General features: G+C 38.0%; 1 protein-coding gene across 3 annotated transcripts; it reads left to right on the top strand.

Moving 5' to 3' along the window:
* The first annotated feature begins 4815 nt into the window (after positions 1–4815).
* Positions 4816–21445, top strand: NUDT13 (nudix hydrolase 13). 3 transcript variants are annotated; one of them, XM_032840644.1, is made up of 9 exons: positions 4816–4902; positions 10830–10921; positions 13675–13814; positions 15038–15172; positions 15958–16064; positions 18188–18313; positions 18477–18588; positions 19296–19450; positions 20359–21445. In XM_032840644.1, the coding sequence occupies exons 2-9, from the start codon at positions 10839–10841 to the stop codon at positions 20551–20553; spliced, it is 1053 nt and encodes a 350-aa protein (XP_032696535.1). In that variant the 5' UTR covers positions 4816–4902; positions 10830–10838; the 3' UTR covers positions 20554–21445. The 3 variants fall into 3 exon arrangements, with proteins under 3 accessions (XP_032696535.1, XP_032696537.1, XP_032696543.1); XM_032840646.1 differs by lacking the exon at positions 18477–18588 and having other exon boundaries at positions 20359–20471; XM_032840652.1 differs by lacking the exons at positions 4816–4902; positions 10830–10921; positions 13675–13814; positions 15958–16064 and having other exon boundaries at positions 15086–15172.
* Positions 21446–21717: the final 272 nt, after the last annotated feature.

Genomic DNA, 21717 nt, shown 5'->3' with positions numbered 1-21717 from the left:
GATAACAGCTATCTCCCAAGCTTCCATTGTAATGTGGGAATAAAGAGAGTATGAATCATGTAAATCAGGGAGAAATCCCTAAATTCTTTCCATCCAACATCGAAAACATAAGGATCATGTATCTGGATAATACCTATGTTACAAAGTACTAGAGATTTAGGGTTATTTCCAGCTGAAGCTTAAAGAACTAAAATAATTACCAGATGAAGTAACAGAAAAAATTATATTTGCTTTGGAGATATAATGACACACAATATACACTTTTTCTAATACTCAGAACCTCTTTAGATATTGGGGTAAAGGTGAAATTACACAAGACACTAGTTATTTAACTATAGTCATAACTTATTATTGAAAGCCTTTTGCCAGACCTTTCAACCGATAATGAAACTGGTAGTTTTTTATTAATTTCTGTCAGTATTCTATTAGAACTGCTAGTAACTACAGTGAAATGGTTCACAGTCATTTAAAAAAGAGGGTTGAGGTGCAAAAGCAAAGACAGTAAGAGTTCAATTGACAGGAAATAGAAACCCAGTCAACTGAGTGACTGCATTACGCTAACAAAATCATGTATTCAAATTAAGCCTTATCCCGTATTTGGGTAGAGGAGAAGGAAACCTATTGTATCTTGTTCCTGAAGAGAAGCTAAGGACCTCCCAGTGTTTATGGCACCACTAGCTATGCAGATAGGGGTCTTTGCAAGTGGTTTATTATTTGAGGGACTCTCACATAAACACCTTCCCACCTATTCGCTAAGATCTTTTTCTTGTCTCACATGTAATGAAATCTATCCAACCATAAACCTGCCAGTTTGCTCAGGTACACCCTACATTCTATGTCATTCCCATAAGTGGCTGAAGACTGAGTAAATGAGCTGTTTTCTCACATGCTTGCATGCTAACTCACTCTCTCTGTCAAACACACATAATACACACATATACATGCATAATTAATTTTTGATGGCAGAGACAGTATGTTATTCACAATTATAACCTCAATTCTAGCATGATGCCTGGCATATGACAGGTTTTCAATAAAGACTGTTCAATGAATTAATAAACACATATCTTTAAATACATTGTTACTTTCAGGGTGCCTGGGTGACCAGCTGGTTAAGCACCCAACTCTTGGTTTTGGCTTAAGTCATGAACTTGGGGTCAGAGGATCGAGCCCTGCGTGGGGCTCCACAATCAGCCCTGAGTTGGGTTGGAGATTTTCTCTCACCATCTCCCCTCTGCCCCTCCCCTTGCTCATGTGTGAGCGTGCATGCTCTCTCTCTAAAATAAATAGATAAATCTTTTGGGAGGCTTGGGTGGCTCAGTTGGTTGGGCTGCTGCCTTTAGCTCTGGCACAGTCGCATCAGGCTCCCTGCTCAGGGGAGAGCCTGCTTCTCTGTCTGCCTGCTGCTTGGGCTCTCTTTCTTTCTGACAAATAAATAAATGATATCTTTAAGAAAAATATATATTTTTTATTTTTTTCTATTTTTTTAAAGATTTTATTTATTTATTTGACAGACAGAGATCACAAGTAGGCAGAGAGGGAGGCAGAGAGAGGAAGGGAAGCAGGCTTCCCGCCGAGCAGAGAGCCCAACACGGGGCTCGATCCCAGAACCCCAGGACCATGACCCGAGTCGAAGGCAGAGGCTTTAACCCACTGAGCCACCCAGGCGCCCCCAAAAAATGTTTTTTTAAAAATAAGTAATACAGGGGCACCTGGGTGGCTCAGTGGGTTAAGGCCTCTGCCTTCGGCTCAGGTCATGATCCCAGAGTCCTGGGATCGAGCCCGGCATCGGGCTCTCTGCTCGGCGGGAAGCCTGCTTCCCTTCCTCTCTCTCTGCCTGCCTCTCTGCCTACTTGTGATCTCTGTCAAATAAATGAATAAAATTTAAAAAAATAAGTAATACATAAATACATTGTTACTTTCACCACTAAAAGCTAGACTGGGATTCAACCACTTGAGGGTCAATTTTTGCCCTTAAAAAAGTATTAGTTTATTATATGGTTAAAAATTGCCATTGATTTAAACTTAAACATGTCTGAGGAATGATCATTTTTACCTTATTATGACCTAAAAACATTAGAAGAATTATAGTTATTTATACCATATTTGTTGTATTTACTAATCATGCACTGTGATGGTTTAACACAATTAATGATTTGATTGAATATTTTTTTTAAATTTTTATTTATTTATTTGACAGACCACAAGTAGGCAGAGAGGCAGGCAGAGAGAGAGAGGAGGAAGCAGGCTCCCCACTGAGCAGAGAGCCCGATTCAGGGCTCGATCCCAGGACCCTGGGATCATGACCTGAGCCGAAGGCAGAGGCTTTAACCCACTGAGCCACCCAGGTGCCCCTGATTGAATATGTTTAACAGCTTGATTGAGCTACAATTCAAATAACATATAACTTACCTTACCCACTTAAAGTATGCAATTCATTGAACAATCTTGGGCTCATAGAACTGTACAGCCATCACCACAATCAATTTTATATTTTCATCCCTCAAAAAAAAACCCAAACCTCTGTTCCCACTAGCGCTCACTCCTCATTCTCCTTTTCTAACGTTTCTAACCCTCTGTTTTTTCAAAGTGCGAATAATAATACTTATCTCATAGGATGTGAGGATTAATGACAATTCATGAAACACTTTGCATGGTACCTGGACCACAGTAAATGCCTAGTTAAAATCTTCTCTATTTGTCTTAGTCCATTTGGTCTGCTATAACGAAATTCGACAGACTGGGTAGCCTATAAACAACAGAAATTTATTTCTTACAGTCGTAGAGTCCTAAAGTCCAAGAGCAGGGTTCCAGCATGGTTGGGTTCTGGTGAAGGCCCTCCTTTAGGCTGCAGACTGCTGACTTCTCTCCAAATCCTCACATGGTAAAAGGAGCAAGGGAGTCCTCTTGGGACTCTTTTTATTTTTTTTAAGATTTTATTTATTTGACAGACAGAGATCACAAGTAGGCAGAGAGGCAGCCAGAGTGGGGGTGGTGGGAGCAGGCTCCCTGCTGAGCAGAGAGCCGGATGCAGGGCTCAATACCAGGACCCTGAGATCATGACCTGAGCCTAAGGCAGAGGCTTAACCCACTGAGCCACCCAGGTGCCCCATTAGGGCTCTTTTATAAGGGCATTAATCTCATTCATGAGAGCTCCACCCTAATGACCTATTACCTCTCAAAGGCCTCACCTCCTAATACTATCACATTGGGATAATTATTTCAACAAATGAATTTTGAGGGAACATGAGGACTCAGACCATACCATTATTTTTATTATATAGCACTTTATACTTAGTAGTTTAAAAATAGAGTCATTTTGATTTTTTAAAAAATTATTAGAGCCCTAACTTTCTCTAAGCATGTTTCCCCATCTCTTTGGAATTTATTGACTTTATAATCTTGTATTCCTCGAGTTTTCTGCGCCTTCCTTAAGAACAATGAATCAATCTGATAAAATGCTTGGGTTCACGTGTTAATGGAAAGATCCAAAAGAAATGGCTGGTCAACCAGAGTTACTATTCTTCCTCATGTAACCAAGTTACATGTTAATAATAACATCCAGGATTTAATAATCAGTATCCCCTGTAGTCTACCCTCCACACACATAAAATTCCTTTACAATATAAGTCAAATCATCTCATTCTCCTGCTCAAATTCTTCTGTCACATCCCATCCCTCCCAGAGTAAAAACCAAAAGGATTACAATGGCTCGATAAGAATTGTAAGATTTGTGAAGCCCTATGTGATCTGATACTTGGCTACACTTTGACCTCATCTCTGACTATCATGCTTTGTTCTAGGCTTTCCTCAGACCTGCCAGTTACACTTCCTCCCCAGGACCTTTGCATCTGCTGATTTTCTCCTGTCTACGAATCTCTTCACATAGATTTCTACTTGGTTTCCTTCCTCAACTCTTTCACTGTCTTTGCTCAAATATCACCTTTACAATAAGGCCGGCCACCGTATATAAAATAGCAAAATCCTCCCTCCTCTTTTCTTGCTTTATTTTTCTCCTCAGCACTTATAACCAAACATATTGTATATTTACTTGTTTTTTCTTTTAGAATGTAAGTTGCACGAAGACAGAAGTTTTCCATTTTTCACCCCTGCTGTATCTGGTGCCTATTAACAGTCCCAGATTGGTATTCGTTAAATACGTGTTGAATGACGTTCCTTCAAAACTGTCTTTTCCTACAAGCAAACAACTTTAAAGCAAGAAAAGAGCAGAGCCAAAGTAGTTTTGCTAGACTGCTTTCAGTGCTATGGAATCCTGCCCTGGTTGATCAAGGGATACATTCTGACATAAGCTTACACACCTTTAGACACAGTCAGGTCCTTTACAATTGGCAGATTTCATGAAATGTTAGAACTAGTTCTAAAGTGGGCAGAGACAGAAAGTTTGAAAGTTAGCTTAGTTCCTGCCCCAGCACTCCTTTCCTTCCCCACAAAATATGCCTTTTGTGTACTAGGATGGGTTTAATGACTATCTTTTTGTTATTAAAAAGTGAATCTACTGCTTCTCCAAAGACAAGGTTGGTAGTTTTTCTGGTAATGGATTTAGAAGATCTTAGATCTTGCTTTTGACACTCACCGTTAACTTTGCTGTTGTAGTGGATTTTAATCCAGTGCCTCTGGATTAAACTACAATTCCCAGGGTACATCTCTAGGTGAATTCTGGGAAGTGTGGCAAAAGAACGCTTACAACCATGGTTAACCTTGGAAGACTTAACAGCTAGCATGAAAACAGAACTACATTTCCCAGAGTGCATCTATAGGGTATTCTGGGAAGTGTGGCAGAGGCCCTTAGGGCGGGAAAGCCCTACTTCCCAGGAGCCTTACTAGTTCCCCGGTTTCTGCTGATTCCTGAGGCCTAGGAAGGAACCCTCCCCCAAATTCAGAGTGAGTACAGCGGAACAGAAAACTGTTGAGGTTCTAAGCAAAGGAGGGATTTTATGGGAAGGCATAATCAAAACTTGAAAAAAAGCTCTTGGTCACAGCATTTTGTGATTTTTAGCTTAGTCTTTTCCTTATTGCAGCAACCAGGGAATGGCCAGTTTTGAATCTTAATTTATAGAACTATCCTTTTAACTAAAGCTAAAGCTAATATTCTAACTAAAGCTAGTATTTTTCTGGTACTTTCTTGGAGAGTCATTTAAAAACGGAATATGCTTACTTTTTTGCCTTGTGCGTGCATTATTTTTTAATTAAGGGAGGAAACATTTTTAGAAAACTACTTAAGGAGACCTTGAAATCTGTATCCTTTGGCTCCTCAGTTTTGCATATTTCCTCATTCCACTGAGGTCCACAGTAATAAATAGACAGACTGAAAAGGGCTCTCTCAAACTCTACCAAACTTCTTGGTAGAATAACCACAGAGATTCGAGATGGACCCTTTCTTCATGCTGTGTACTTTACAAAGTAATCTTCTTAAAATGAACAGGATAAAAAATGTAGGAATTATTTATTACAGGGGCTTGAGAGATATTGTTAATCTTAACAGCCTTGCCTTTTCATCAAATAATTTTTGGTAAAAACAATATTATCTTTCATCTTTATCAGTCCTTGTACTTTTAAAGACATAAATCATAAATGAATGTTGAAAAATGCTTTCCTATGTATTTCTCATCAAAACATGAGTTTTGGAGCCAGATAGCCCTGGGCTTGAAACTGCTACTGTCTAAACTGTGATTTCAGATTACTTAAAGCTTTATCTTCCTCTCTTGTAAAATGGGATAAATTCGTTCATTCATTCATTCACCCATCTATCTATATTATGTTTTACATTGTGATAGAAACAGTGCTAGGTGCTATAGAAAGGGGAAGATACAATCCCACCCCTTAAGGATTTTACAGTCCAATAGATCTGAGAATTAGGTAGAAACCTGACATGGTTGTAATACACTTCAGACCCATTTTCTCTCCTTCCTTCCCCTATGAGAAGTGAGACAGAAAGGAAGCTCCAAGGAGTTAGGTGACAGCTCCAGATCACAAATTCAGTCAGCGGGAGAATAAAAGTTCGGAGTCTCTTCAGTGCTTACTTCCCTGTTCCTTTCTCAGTTTGGAGATATGCACAGACTGTAAAACAGAAGGCAAACCTGAGCTTGTCATCTAATGTAAAATAACAGTGCTAGTATTTTCTTCCAAAACTTATTTCATGAATAGTGAACTTTTATCCCCAGCATGCCATCAGGAATAAAATACCATAATAGTTGCCAGTTCAAACAAAAACAGTTCTGTTTGTAATGTGGATTTGAGGATCATGGCAGGTTTACCAGTTGTTTTCCAGGAAGTTTACTAAAGGTGAGCCCTTGAGCCAATACACTTTAAATAAAACATCACACTGAAGACCTCCAGAAGAGTAAAAAATCACAAACCATTTAGAAAAAAGTAACATTTTCCCTGCATTAAATTTCTAAATAGCGTTGAGTTTTAAGAAATTATATTTTCATTCCACAAGTCGGTTCACATATCCTCATTGTTAAAAGACCTCTTTTTTTTTTTTTTTTTTTTTTTTTTTTTTGGACTGAGGTACACAAAGAAATGCAACACATATACCAGTTGGTTCCTGTACTGTGTTTCTGTGTTCATGTTATGGAAAATGCTGGAAATGTACTATATATATTATATATATATATATATATATATTTAGAATATATATATTCTAAAAACCTAGAATGGTCAAAACCACAGTAAATAAATGAGCACAGGACATCAAACAGTTTGCAAAAGGGAAACTAGAACTATTAAATCTCAAAACACTTTTAATCTCGGTAGTTATTACAAAAATATAAAATGAAAGGTTTTTTTTTTTTTTTTAAGCCAAACACTATTGAATCTTGTAAATGCAGCAATGTGTAGAAATAGCCATATGATTTTAAACTAAATTTTGTCCCAGTAATTCTACTTTGGGAAACTTAAAAGAAGTAGCCTGAAAATATCAGCACACAGGTATTTAGTGGTATCTTATTTCTGGTAATTTAAAATCAGAGCAACCTAAATGTCTAAAATCAGGGGAATGTTTAGCCAAATAAGGATGAGTCTACCTGAATGTATTATTTTGCAGCTAAAAATATTGTAGAGCTTATACAAAAACATAGAAAAGTGCTTGTGATGTGTTTCGTGAAAACAAGTTGACAAAAATGTGTCCTCTAATTACAAATATGTAGAAGTTGTACATGTAAGGGGGCACCTGGGTGGCTCGGTGGGTTAAAGCTGCCTTCGGCTCAGGTCATGATCCCAGGGTCCTGGGATCAAGCCCACATAGGCTCTCTGCTCAGTGGGGAGCCTGCTTCCCTCCCTCTCTCTCTCTCTGCCTGCCTCTCTGCCTACTTGTGATCTCTGTCAAATAAACAGATAAAATCTTAAGAAAAAAAAAGAAGTTGTACATGTAAAAAAGATTAGAAAATATATAAGTTATATTTATGTGGTCATATTATGGACACCCTCACAGTTCTGTCTTCTAGATGTTCTGTAATGTATATATGTTAATTTTATAATTCAAATTATATATTTCAAAGAGAAAATTACAGTTAAAGCTGATTTTTAAGGAAATCACTTTCTCCTCTTTGACTTTTCAATAATCTCTGTAGTTTCTATATAAGATGTGTATAAAGATATACAAGGGACCATTTAGAAAAGGAATTCGACTTGATTTTTTTTTAAAGATTTTATTTATTTATTTGACAGACAGAGATCACAAGTAGGCAGAGAGGCAGGCTGAGAGATTTGAAGGGAAGCAGGCTCCCCGCTGAGCAGAGAGCCTGATGCAGGGTTCAATTCCAAGACCCTGGGATCATGACCTAAGCCGAAAGGCAGAGGCTTTAACCCACTGAGCCACCCAGGTGCCTCTAGACTTAATTTTTATCTACTAGGTTTATGACTGTACCAATGAAGGTACAATTCTCAGTTGAAATAAGTCTGGTTTTCCTCTTGATTGTTAATGTTTTTTCAAAGTTACATTAAGAACTTCACTATGTTTTTTACAAGCTCTGACCACCATCCCATGAGTCAGCAGGCCATGATAATCCACAACTGGCTAAGGTTAATTTAGTAACAGAAACTAGACAAAACATCAGGCAGCCAAGGACAGTGGGCCACATAGTTGGTAGTTAATAGCGCAACCAAATAGCTCCTGGCTCTCAGGATTCAAGGAACTAACAAAAAGAATTACTTTTGGCTCCCTGGGACTGTGATGAGGTAATCCTGTTAACAATTTCGTATGTGTACTTCTAGTCACTTTAAAAATGGAAATAAATATATATTTATGTTTACTGATGTGTATATGTCCTTTTGTTTTTCTTTCTTTTCTTTTTTTTTATCCCACAACCCTCAGATCATGACCTGAGCCAAAATCAAGAGTTGGTTGCTTAACCGACAAAGCCACCCAGGCACCCCTATGTCCTTTCCTTTATAAATTAATTATATGGTGGTAAACCAAATATTACTTGCTTTTCTTACTTAAACATATATTGTGAATATCTTTCCCTGTTACTGTATATGAATGTTTCTACTGTTATCTTGTATTTATTTATTTTAAAGATTTTACTTAGAGAGAGAGAGTAGGGGAGAGGGGCAGAGAGAGAGGGAGAGGGAAAGAGAAAATCCCAAGCAGACTCCTTGCTGATGTGTGGCTTGATCCCAGGACCCTGAGACCATGACCTGAGCCAAAACCAAGAGTCAGACGCTTAACTGACTGAGCCACCCAGGCACCCCTCTTCTATTTATTTTTAAGAGCTGTATATTATTCCCCTTTATCATACTTCTTAGTTAATGTTCCTATACCTATCCTTTTCTTCATAAGATAAATTCATAGAAGTGGAATTGCTAGGTGAAAAGGATGTTTATTTACCATGTTGATAGATATTCCCAAATTGCCCACCCAAAATACTATACCAGTTTACACTCTCAGAGTTTGTACATGATACATATACGTAGGACATATCTATGTACAAGAAACGTAAATATATTTTTTCCAGTATATCACACAAGTCTTTAGATTATTAAACTAGGAATTATGCTTTTTAATACTCTTCTAGAATGCTTTTTAACCCACATATCACACGTTGCCTTCTGGGAAAGCTGTTTGTCTTCTCTCTCCTACTAGATAGGAGAGAGACCTTGATAGCAGGTTTTTCATCCAGTACATTTCTGTGTTCCTTAAAGGACCTTGCATAAAGTCAGTTTTCAGTAAATACTTTTTGTTGAATGTTGTTTGCTAAATATATTTTACCCTTGGCTAGGACACTGATTGTAGCCAAAAGTGTCCAAGGATTAGTCATCAGTGATTCATAATTATGCAACCAAGAAATAAGCCTAAACTTTAGGTGTTCCTCAGTAATTTGTTTAGTGTCAAAGCTTCCTCCCTTGGGCACAGTTAAAAGGGTGGTTGGTTATTTGTACTGATTTTCTCATTTCAGTGGAACTTCTTGAATTTATTGCCAATGGGGCAATAAAATAGTTATTGATAAACAATTTAAAAGGAATCATCTTGGGGTGCCTGGATGGCTCAGTGGATTAAGCCTCTGCCTTTGGCTTGGGTCATTATCTTGGGGTCCTGGGATCCAGCCCCGCATCGGGCTTTCTGCTCAGCAGGGAGCCTGCTTCCCCCTCTCTCTGCCTACTTGTGATCTCTCTATGACAAATAAATAAATACAATCTTAAAAAAATAACACGAATCACTTTCTACAGAATGGATTCATAAGATACAGAATTTTTTTTCTCTCACAACGAGACACACAAAATAGAAAATATCTTAGATTCACGTAGATTTGCATAGCTGCGTTTTGAAATATTTTCTTAATGGCCATGATTTTTATATTTTTCTTATCTATAGGATTCCTCTTACTTTATTCTCAGAGGGACTTTGGCTTTCATATATTCTAAGAAACTTACTTGAGTTACTTGGAGACATTCCCAGTCTTACCTGGTCTTAGAGTAATGCTAACTGCTATAACAAACTTCAAAAGTTCAGTTGCTTAATTTGGCTGAAGTTTATTCTCACTCATAAATTGTCCAAAGTGTGTGTGTGTGAGTACTTTAGTTGGAAGGTGGCTTTTCTCCATGTTGTAATTCAAGGATCCAGGTTTCTGCATCTAATGGCTCTGCCATTCCAGAGTCTTACAAGCAGGAGGAGGAAAGGGGATGATGGCATACCCACTTCTTTTATTATTATTATTTTTAAATTTTTACTTAAAGATTTATTTACTTTAGAGAGTGTGCACACACACCAAGGTGGGGGAAAGGGCAGAGAGAGAGGGAGAGAATCTCAAGAAGACTCCAGGTTGAAGGCAGAGCCTGGTATGGGGCTTGATCTCACCACCCTGAGATCAGGACCTGAGTTGAAACGAAGAGTTGGATGCTCAACCAACTGCGCCACCTGGGAGCCTCTAGGCATACCCACTTCTTAGCTGCTTCATCCTAGAAGAGATATACATCACTTACACTCAAATTGCATTGTTAAGACCTACTTTTGGCACTGCTTAGATATAAGGAGAGAAATGTAAATTGTGGCTTAGCAGCTACCTTTTAGCAATAATTCTTAGGAGGAAGATGTATTTTTTGTAGATCGCAGAGTCTCAACCTATTAGGTAGGTGGAACAGGTTGCAGTTTTGTAGATTAGGAAAGGGGTACTGAAAAGTTGAAATCCCACAGCTAGTTAGTGGAACAAATGCAATTTAGAAGCCAGATCACCTGACTCCTATTCAGTTTCTTTCCTCAATATTAAAAAGTAATCCTATCCTGGCTGAAAGTATAACCATCTTGGTGATTCATTACTTTAATTGCATACTATGACTTTTTTTTTCTTTTAACTTCTCTTTTCTCTAAGGACCTGACAATGTCCCTGTATTGTGGAATTGCTTGCAGGAGAAAATCTTTTTGGTACTTTAGGCTGCTGTCAACTTATGTCTCTAAGACCCGGTGAGTTGTGACCAACTTGAGCTCTGATTATTCTCTTTTTGGCCCATTAAATTATAAAATATAAATATCTCAAAATCCTATATTTAGGATTGAATGATGGATTGAATGATGGAATGATGGATTGGATGAAGGATACATGATTAAGATCTACATATAAGGATAGTCATTACAAATTATTTATAATTGGAAAAATTCTAAACTAAATTTCCATTAATAACTAAAATATCTGACATATTTAAATATTAAGTTCTATTAAGATAAGAACTTTATCTTTCCCACTCTGGTACCCCTCTGCATATGGGTACCCCTCTGGTACCCTTGTATAAAACAATGCCAGGTGCATAGTCAGCCCTAAAGGACTACTGAATGGATGCATGACCCAGAAGGGAGAAACTAATTAAACGATGGTACACCCCTATAATGGAATTAAAAACTATACTGAATAGTAATCGTTCATGAAGTTTCCTGAAAATAAGGTAGATAATTCTAATTACTTCACCCCTCACCCTCTAAGAAAGAACTAAACTACCAGTTAAAGGTAGACTACGAGAAAAACCAAAACCAAAAACCCTACTCCAGTACAGGAAGATGGTAAAGGACTTCTTTGTCACAGCCTGGGAAATTTGAAATCTGTGAATTTGAAATCACTAGCTATTCTCATAGTTTTGGGGGTTTAAATTTGCACCACCTGTGTTATGTCCCCCAAACCCCAAACTAAGAAAAGAATGTAAGTAGTAGTTGTAGACTTATAAGACCGCTGGGCACCTTGCAGAAGCAAAGGTGAAACTCCTCTGAAGAAATGTGCTCATAACCAGGGCCTCCTACTGGAAAAGCTCGGCCCAAACATGAGTGCCCAGTCCAGAATTTAAAGGCGCATAAGCACACAACGATACATGAACAAAACTGAGAAAAGGAAATTGTGGTACTTATATTATTGTAGGTTATTTGCTGTTCCCAGGCTGAGACTCTGAGAACAATAACTGAATTACTGTATAATTATTGAATGGTCTAAAACTGACTGTATTAAAGTGATTTTAAAATGAGTAAAAAAATCATGAGAGAATGAAATCCTGTCAATAAAGAACATGGCATGAAAAGAATGTTAAAGAAAAAGGCTACAAGTAGGTGTGATCCTGAATATACCTATCTATGTGCAGGTACACACAATAAATAGTTTAAAGATTTCCCAGGTATAAACAGTGATCATCTCTGAATGGTGAGATTCTTGATGATTTCCCTTTTTTGAACAAATTGCTAACTGTATTTTCTGATTTTTATGGGATGACTTTTGATTTTTATAAATAGGAAAATAAGCTTATGTCCAATAATCTTAGTGTTGTTTCCATACGATTATAACTAAAGGGGGAAAAGGAATTTTTAAAATTAGTGCTCCTGATCAAGAAGGAAAATGTAAGGAACTTTTGGGATCTCAGTTCCAATTCCAGTGAGGCTCCAGATTTAAGACCTTAACCTGAGTGTTTTTGTAGGTGTTTTGCTTTTTAGGGTCATTAGGGTAAAGCACAGGTTGTATGACTCTTACTGTTCTTTTAGGAAGGCAGCTTTGTTTGTTCTATTGTTTATATTTGGTAACTTCTGAGTGGCACAAGTTTCTCCTTTGACATGCATTAAGTCTTTGCCCCAGGAAGTGACAGCCTCTTGTAATAAGTTTAAAAATACCATTGAGTATTAAAATCTCAGGTTTCTTTGGTCTTGTGTTTAGAAAGAGCTCATTGTAACCCCTTTTATCATACAGTCAAAAATAGGTTCCTAAACATGTCGCTGGGACACATTTATCATTTTCCTTTGTAGTTTCATGTTGAGCTAACTCTGTTAGTGTTACAAAATCTCCCAGATGCTACAAGAAATATCTATAAACTGCATTGCCTACTTCATTGACAAAACCTGCCATAAATCTGAGTCTGTTTGGGGCTTTTAATTGGCAAAAATGGTTATCCCTAAGGGTCCAGAAGGAGAATCTATATTATGGTACCCCCGAATCATGTGGACCCTGACCTGATTTTCAAGGCTCTTGAAGGGATAAACTTAGGTAATCTTTAATGAAGGTGCTTGAAAAGCCTAGATCTGGAACCAGTACTATTTCTTCTAGAGAAGCTAATGATAGGATGTTATCTTTTCTACATTTGTATTTTGGCCATTGAAGATATTACACTTATTAAATAAGTGTAGGTCAAGAATAGGCTTCATTTTCCCACCAGTGGTCTCTTTGATAGAGATAAGGAGATAATGGTGTCCACCTGGGGGACTAGGTGTTGGAAGCCGGAATGCACTGAAAATAACATCTGCTCTTTATCATCCCTAGATTGAAAGAGAGTTAACTGAAAGTATGGTGTTGGCTCTTCGTCTATAATAATAAAGTCTGCATTCATCCCTAGGTATTCTATGGTTGATGTTTTATCACTGTACTTGTTTTCCTTTCACTCCACTGCATATAAATTCTTGCCTCACAGCGTAATATTGGCAAAGTACCCTGAGGTTCAATATAGTAAATATTTATTACTCTTGAAATTCAATTCAATAAATATTTATTGAACTGAGCCATTCAATATCTAATTACTGGAGATAAAGAACTAAGGCTGACCCTGCCCTTAAGGAGATCATAGTCTTTTAGGGGAAAGAGCAATTTAGGATATAAATAAAAGGAAATAACTGTGATAGGAGAGAGATGCAAGAACCGAATTCTGAAAGATGAATGCTGTACAAGTAAATAATAATGCTTTATTTCCAAAATACAGGTATTTATTTGAGCTGAAGGAAGATGATGATGCATGTAAAAAAGCCCAGCAGACAGGAGCATTTTACCTCTTTCATAGCCTGGCTCCTTTGCTTCAGAAATCTGGACACCAATACCAGGCCCCCCGGCATAGCCTACTAGGTAAGCCCAAAGAGGACCAATAGAATAGACCAGTCTGTGGCCATTAAGCAGAATTTCATCCATATCAAACCCCTGAGAAGGCGCCTTCAATTTTAGAGTCCAGATTTTTGAAGTTACTTCTACCAATTAATTATTTAGTGTATAAACCTGAGTTGCCCATATATTATTTAGTGACGGTATGAACCACTATTGCCTTAAACTAGGGGTCAGTGAATCTGCTGTCCTAATTGGGACAGTTTTGTAAATATTGGAACACAGCCTTGCTCATTCATTTACGTATTGTCTGTGGCTGTTTTCGAACTACAGTGGCAGAACAGAGTGGTTGTGACAGAGAGCCGCATGGCTCACAAAACCTAAAATATTTGCCCAGCCCTGCTTAAACCAGTGATTTTCAGCCTCCATGGAATTGCATACTGTTTGTTCTACTATTTAAGATTTGCATCATAACTTCATTTCTTTTAGAAGGATCAAAAGTAAAAGTGACTTAAAATTAATTTTAGAACTTGGGAACTCTTTTAGGGTATGAAATAAAGATATCTAAGGCACTGGGATTTAGCATTCAAGGTACTAACTTTCAGTATTATATGATATCACTATACACTGACTGACTTCTAAATACAAAGCCAGTGAATTTCCTCCATGGGTCAGATGTTGAATACTTGGATAGGTAGTTTCTAGCAGTGCAGAAGTGTATCAGGATGCCAACAGAAGGCAATGATATGTTGTATTATGAACAAATAAATATGTCTTTCATGCACAAGAGGACCTATTTTCTCCCTATACAGCACTTGTCTTACACAGACTGGGATCTTGGATGAATAGTCTACCGTAGGCCACACATGCAGCGTAATCTAAATTATATGTAACTGATTTGGTCTCTAGCATTTTAAGCATGACACTTTTTTTTTCAGCACCGTAATACATGAACTTATCATGTATCTTTTGAACTAGGGGATATCCTCCTTTCATGATACAATCATAGATTACAGTGGTACACAGCAAGAATTCTTTTAGTCTAAACACTTTAGGTTGCTGATGGGAAGATGGAGGTATAGAGAGACTAAGTGATTAGACCAAGATTACATAGCTAATTAGCTGCAGGGCAGTGGCTAGAAGCAGGTATACCTATTCAAGCTGAAGTAGATGATTTCCTAGAAGGTTAATATGGCTATGGTGATTTAGTGAAAACCTCTGTTTTCTTCCCTTCTCCTTTTGTTTCTTAGAGTTGGAAAGGCTCCTGGCAAAGTTTGGACAGGACACACAAAGAATAGAAGACTCTGTGCTGATTGGATGCTCTGAACAGCATGAAGCATGGTTTGCTCTGGATCTAGGTCTAAACAGCTCCTCTCCCCAAAATGGTATAGAACATTATTTCTAATGAGTACTTCCCAGTGGTGCTCAGACTTTGGGATCTCATGTAATAGTAAAACTTCAAAGAAAATTTTGTGAATACCAAAGGTTATCAACCTTGTTTTTTTGTTTGGTTTTTTTTTAAGTTAGGATATAAAAAATTACTACCCATCTACTGTCATCATTTATAAGAAGATAAAGCACATTTTAATACTTTCTAAGCTAGGTAGTAGCTACACAGATGTTTATTATTTTATTCTCTGTACCTTTATACATTTTGTATTTCTTAACTCTTTCATGACATCATTCTTATCTCAGGTGAATAAACATGTTACCATGCTCAGGGTCTTCAGACCTGCCTTTGGGAACCAGTTTGGTATAAGGTTCATGGTTCCAACTAGGCTTTCCTTCTCTCCTGGGTCTAGTTGTAAATGTAATGATGCTGTTATGCAGTGCAGATAGGAGCTTAGAGGTGCCATTTTACCTCTTTTCCAGGGATAGTGTGTGGTTAGTGCAAATATTATTACTCTGAAGAGGATCTTGAGAAATATTATGCTCTGATGTTTCTCAGATTTGCCTGAATATAAGAAATCACCCAGCGCTTACTAAAAAATAAAGATTTCTGGGCCTCACTCACCTGCTGTTCAGAATCCCCAGGCTGGGGCTTGAGAACCTGTATATTTTTTGTTTTCCCTAGTTGAGTATTATTAGGTGAGTTTGGGAAACACTTGAGGGGGGCCCCAAGGCAAAGTTCAGTGTTTGTTTCATTTCATCCTCTGTTCTCATTTTCTAGCTGCCTTACAGAAACCAGAAATGGAGACAGAGCTCAAGGGCTCTTTCACTGAGCTGATGAAGGCTCTCTTTCAGCTGAACACAAAGGATGCCTCCTTGCTGACCATGGTAGATTCTGACTTCTTAGTTCTATAGGGAATTTAGTAAAGCAGTGTTTATGGGTGAAAAATGCATGTATTCGTGAAGGCTAGAATGACATCTGGTTTCCTCTTGAGCAGGCAGATCACAGTCCTTCCTATAAACCTTGGCAGAGGACAATGTGCTGTGTAGAGAGATTGCTTATTCTCCTTTCTTTTGCCCTTATTTTTCGCAGGACCATTTTCTCCCAAGGACATGCAGATCTATCAGCCTCATGATATTTTTAGTGACCCATAGCATAACATACATCATTATGTTATTCCTATGAGAAATTACTTTGTATTGCTTTAATGATTTATCCTCACAGCTTTAGACTTCACTTGTTAAAGTGCTTTTGGTTGTTCATTTAACTTAAAAAGACATCTCTACACATTTTTTTTTTAAAAGATTTTATTTTTTTTATTTATTCGACAGAGAGAGATCACAAGTAGGCAGATAGGCAGGCAGAGAGAGAGAGGAGGAAGCAGGCTCCCCACCAAGGAGAGAGCCCGATGCGGGGCTCAATCCCAGGACCCTGGGATCATGACCTGAGCCGAAGGCAGAGGCTTTAACCCTCTGAGCCACCCAGGCGCCCCTCTACACATTTTTATTTCCAAAAAAAATCCCACCTTTACTGGGGAGGAGTACCTGATGGGGCATTACACTGGAAATATTGGAAATATCTTTTTTTTTTTTTTTTTTTAGCCTTTAAACAGCATTTATTTTAACATTCTCATTTTACAAACAAGACAACTGAGTCACAAAAATACAAGTGTTGTTTATTACCAGGTTTGGAACATGAATTCATGCTTCTCAAAAGAAGCAGGGTCATCACTCTCTGAACTAAGACATGTGCTTTCATGTGCTTTAATCATGGCAAGATCAGTGATATCCACTAAGCACTGATTTTAGTGATGCAATCATACACATGTATAAGTGCAAAAGTGAGCGAGAACACTTGCTGGAAAACAAGAAAAGAAAAGCTCTTATTACATGAACCATTTTGTACTACCACTAACGATTTATAGGATAATAACACAATGTAAAAATAATTCAACAGAGAGTGATGCCAGCAAGACGATAGACCAAGAAGTTCCAGGTCCTAATTCCTTACTTAAACATTAACACACAAACACCGAGACTGAATCATGAAGAAATAAATGAATAAATCTATAGTTAAGTTTGATTCAATCAGTAACCAAAGCCTCCCAACAAAAAACAACCCAGGACTAACTGGTGTCTTCAATGAATTCTACCAAACATTTAAAATAGGATTAAGCCAATCTTTTTCAACTTCTTCCAAAAAATTGAAGTGGAAACACTGTTATAGATTGTTTGTATCCCCCCAAAATTCACATGGAGAAATCCTAACATTCAAGGTGATGGTATTAAAAGCTGGGGTCCTTGAAAGGTAATTAGATCATGATGGTGGAGACCCTGTGAATGGGATTAGTTCCTTTATAAAGGTGACCACAGAGCTCCCTCATCCTTCCATTAGGTGAGGACATAATGAGGTGCTGGTTATAAACCAGAAAGAGGGCTCTTGTCAGACACTGAATCTTCTGGCACCTTGATCTTGGATTTTCCTGAGAATAAATTTCTGTTGTATTACAAGATACCAGTTTATGGTATTTTTGTTATAGCAGTCTCAACTGACTAACTCATTCTATGCAGCTAGCATTACCCTGCTATCAAAGCTAGATAATGAAAAAACAGCAACAAAACTACAGACCAATTATTTCTCATGAATACTGATGTAAGAATCTTCAACAAAATACCATCAAACAAAAATTCCAGAGTATATTAAGAGAACGAAATATCTTATTTTTAAGTTGAGTCCTAAGTACATGGGGCATTCATTATAATAGTTTATATATTATATGTATTTTAAATGAATCATACTTTCTCTTATTCATATTTCAGATGCTAGAGGAGTATGTCCAGATAATTTCCTTTTTTTTTTTTAAGTTCAAACAGTTGATACCATTTAAAGTAGGTGAGCTGGGAAGGGATTGGCATTTCCCTTTGAATTGCTCTAAATACTAGGCCCAGCCCTGTTACAGATGAGCTTCACATTCTCTCCAAATGAAATCAGCCTATCTTTGTATTCCTAGGCTCAGGCTCTTCTCCGTTGGCATGATGCTCATCAGTTCTGTAGCAGAAGTGGGCAGCCCACCAAGAAGAATATGGCTGGCAGCAAGCGTGTGTGCCCTTCCAATAAGATCATCTATTATCCACAAGTAAGCACTACTTTAAAAGGGCAATAATCCAAGAAGACTGTGTGCTAGCTTGTCCTAGGGATAGAAGCCTATACCGTTAAAAGGCTTTCCTTAGTTATCCATTCCTTCATCCCATTAACAGGCCCGAAACCCTAATGTCTAAGTTTCAATTCCCTTTTCCTAGATGGCTCCTGTGGTGATCACTCTAGTGTCAGATGGGACTCGATGCCTGCTTGCTCGCCAGAGTTCCTTTCCCAAGGGAATGTATTCTGCTTTGGCAGGTTTTTGTGACATAGGTAAGAAGTTTAGGGCATGTACAGATGACTAGAGGACACGAAAGCTTAACAATAGTAGGTATTTCATTATCGTGTTGCTGCTGTTCTGGAGTCTCAAGCACACTGTTCCCTGACAAGTCAAAAAACTGCCTTCTGGCATTGTAATTGTCCAGTATTAGGCAAGTTTTTAAACATATGGCATACCTGAAAGAATTATACAGTTAATACTCTCCCATACACTTACCACCTAGATCCTATACTTGTTTTCTTCATTTACTTTATCACATATCTATCCATCCATCAATCCATTTTATTCTCTGATTCATAGTTTGCAGACATTAGTACACTTCTCCCTAAATATTTCAGCATGCACTGTATTTATCAGAATTCAATAGATATTTATAGGGTTTTTTTTTTTCTCAGTCTGCTGGGGTAAAATTTGCAAAAGGTGAAACATGGCATTAGAATTTTGTTAAAGCAGAGGTCAACGGTAGCCTCTCTAATTGTCACTCTTATTTTGCAGTCTAACTAAGTAACTAGTATAAGTATTGTAGTTTAGCACCCAACTCCAGATTTGAGTCCTGTTGTTGTAGAGACTCAGGGATTTAGGGCTCTCCCCAAGAATAATTCACTGAAACTTTGGAGCCAATTTTGGGCTCCTTTCACAGATGCATTTGTATCACCCTTCCCGCTGCAGGGCTGTCCTGAATTAATCTGAGTGCTTATAGGTGAAAGTCTGGAAGAGGCTGTCCGGAGAGAAGTTGCAGAAGAGGTGGGATTGGAGGTGGAAAGACTGCAGTACTCTGCATCCCAGCACTGGCCCTTTCCTAATAGCTCACTCATGATTGCTTGTCATGCAACTGTGAAACCAGGGCAGACAGAGGTAAGTTCTGATGCTTCCCTTATGCTGTGGTATTTCCTTTGCTTCACCCACATTGGCCAGTAGGCACCTGTCTAGTCCGGTATTGTCTACGTTATTCAAAGATGTGTAATGTAGGATTTGTTCCCTTAAGGAGTTTGCAGTCTTATAAAGGAAACAATCTCCATGCAAATTCAGAGCAGCCACACAATTACCATTCTTCTTTGTATGCATCTCAGTTACGTGACTATTTTTCAGCAGGACTTAGCAGAGCATCTTACAGAGAGTAGGCACACAATAAATATATCAAATTAAATGACTGATTTCAGGGTTGGTCTTATTATTCAAGTCTCTTAGGATGTTGGGGACCAGTTATATAAAATCGAAGGAACCTGTGGGTGAAAGGGATTTAGATGTTGTCTCATCCAACCTCATCTTGCTCTTCTGCAGCATCCCTGATAGATGGCATTGTGCTCCTTACTTGCCAAAGTCTATTGTGTTTTGGTTTGCATAGAATTAATAATATCTCATCTGTCTCAGCTTCCTGTGGATACAATGTGCCTTTGATAATCATTAATTATCCCTTATCCTTTAGAGAGGAGTAACTTTATGTTTTTCTTTAAATTGAAAGTTAATCAAAAGTTATTTATATATTACACCTCACTGTTAACCACTCTTTAGTATTTCAGTATTTGTGTTTTTGGGACTTTTAAAAGGCACTTTTTTTCTTTTACACTATTTTAAAAATATATTTAACTCTCTCCTTTTAGTTATGCCTCTTTTGCTTCTGTGCAGTATCTAAAACTAATCATCTCCCAGCCTGTAGATCCCAGGTCCTGCTTAGTTCTGGGAACATTTTCTCACCTTTGGCGAGAGTATTCTAAATTTTGTAGCTCCTAACCTTACATTCTGTTTTCCTTCATGTCTTTTAGATCCAGTTGAACTTGAAAGAACTAGAGGCAGCTGGCTGGTTCGGTCATGATGAGGTGGCCACAGCCCTGAGGAAAAACAGTCCATATACTCAGCAACAGAACGGGACATTCTGGTTGCCCCCCAAGTTAGCCATTGCCCACCAACTGATTAAGGAGTGGGTGGAAAAGCCGTCCTGCTCTACCCTGCCTGCTTAGCCCAGACTGAGCCACCTAGATCCCTTCTCAGTATCCTGGAAGGTCATAAGAGAGATCAATTGATAAAAGGGAGGTGACCAAAGGCCATCTCCAACTTCATACTAAGACAGAGTGGGAGGTGACCCTGCAGCAGGGTGCCTCTAATAGCAGTGTTAAGGAAGTTCCTATTCACAGGCAATCAAAATGCCAAACTGATGTCAAAATCAGAGGGAAGTCTGAAGCATTAGTTTGGAAGTAGGCCCCCGTGCATCCGTTTCAGCTGAGGTCTTGGAAGCAAACACCTTTCGGCATGTATCTCATTAATGCTGGGTTTACACTAACTGCCAAAATGTGCCTGGTATAATTTTAATGTTAACTTAGTAGTGAAGACATACAACAAATCTCAACCCACTACTGAGTTACTTTTCATCCTCATAGAATTAGGAAAAATTGAACAATATAACATTTAAAAACTCACGTACAGGTAGTTATTTTGTACATGGTATTTAAATAAAAGTATTTCTTTAAGTCATCTGAAGGGATGAAGAAAGTGGGAGCCAAGGTCTTCCTCTGAGTACTCAGTAATAAATCAGATGCAGTGATGTTTTGCTGAGGCAACTGCATCCCATTGGGGCTTAAGATAGCTAAGTCTTTTGCCATTACTTGGACAGCTTATGACCCAAAAAAAAGATGATCACTTTGCCATGTCTGATTTCCTAAATATAAAATGGTTACTGTCATTTGCATACTGTTAAGTGTTATAACTTAAGCTAAGGGATTAGTGAGGGTGAACCATTTCTTGTTTTATGGGAAAAACTAAGTTTAGGATTGCTCATCATTCATATATGTCATTCTATACCTTGTCATAAGGGAAAATTTATCTGGAGGAAATAAAATAAATTTCCACACCCTGGTTTAGATGTGTACTTTTGCCTTATGAAGTGAGGAAATAGCAGAAAGTGAGAATCTGGGGTAGGGCGTGAGGAGGGAGAAAAGGAATCTATTTGTATGATAAATACTGAAGTCCAGGTTCCGAGTGTGGAACAACTAAAGTGATGGGCTGAAGAAATATTGTTAGGTCTGTATGAAAACAGGACTGGGTGGGAAAGATTTATATCTTCAGACGATTTCAGGCACTAATTTGTGATAAAAGACAAAAGTGCCAGAGATCCCAAGATTATTCAT

Source organism: Lontra canadensis, unplaced genomic scaffold, assembly GCF_010015895.1.
Source record: "Lontra canadensis isolate GAN:19392208 unplaced genomic scaffold, GSC_riverotter_1.0 scaffold3, whole genome shotgun sequence".
Taxonomy (NCBI): Eukaryota; Metazoa; Chordata; class Mammalia; order Carnivora; family Mustelidae; genus Lontra; species Lontra canadensis.
Note: the sequence above shows the minus strand (reverse complement) of the source record. Positions and strands in the feature narration are given on the sequence as shown.

Excerpts from the sequence above, each read along its gene's own strand:
- NUDT13 (XM_032840644.1), top strand. The coding sequence starts at position 10,839 with ATGTCCCTGTATTGTGGAATTGCTTGCAGGAGAAAATCTTTTTGGTAC. Across the intron at positions 10,922-13,674 it reads ACTTATGTCTCTAAGACCCG|GTATTTATTTGAGCTGAAGG; the intron begins GTGAGTTGTGAC and ends TCCAAAATACAG. Across the intron at positions 16,065-18,187 it reads ATGCCTCCTTGCTGACCATG|GCTCAGGCTCTTCTCCGTTG; the intron begins GTAGATTCTGAC and ends TTGTATTCCTAG.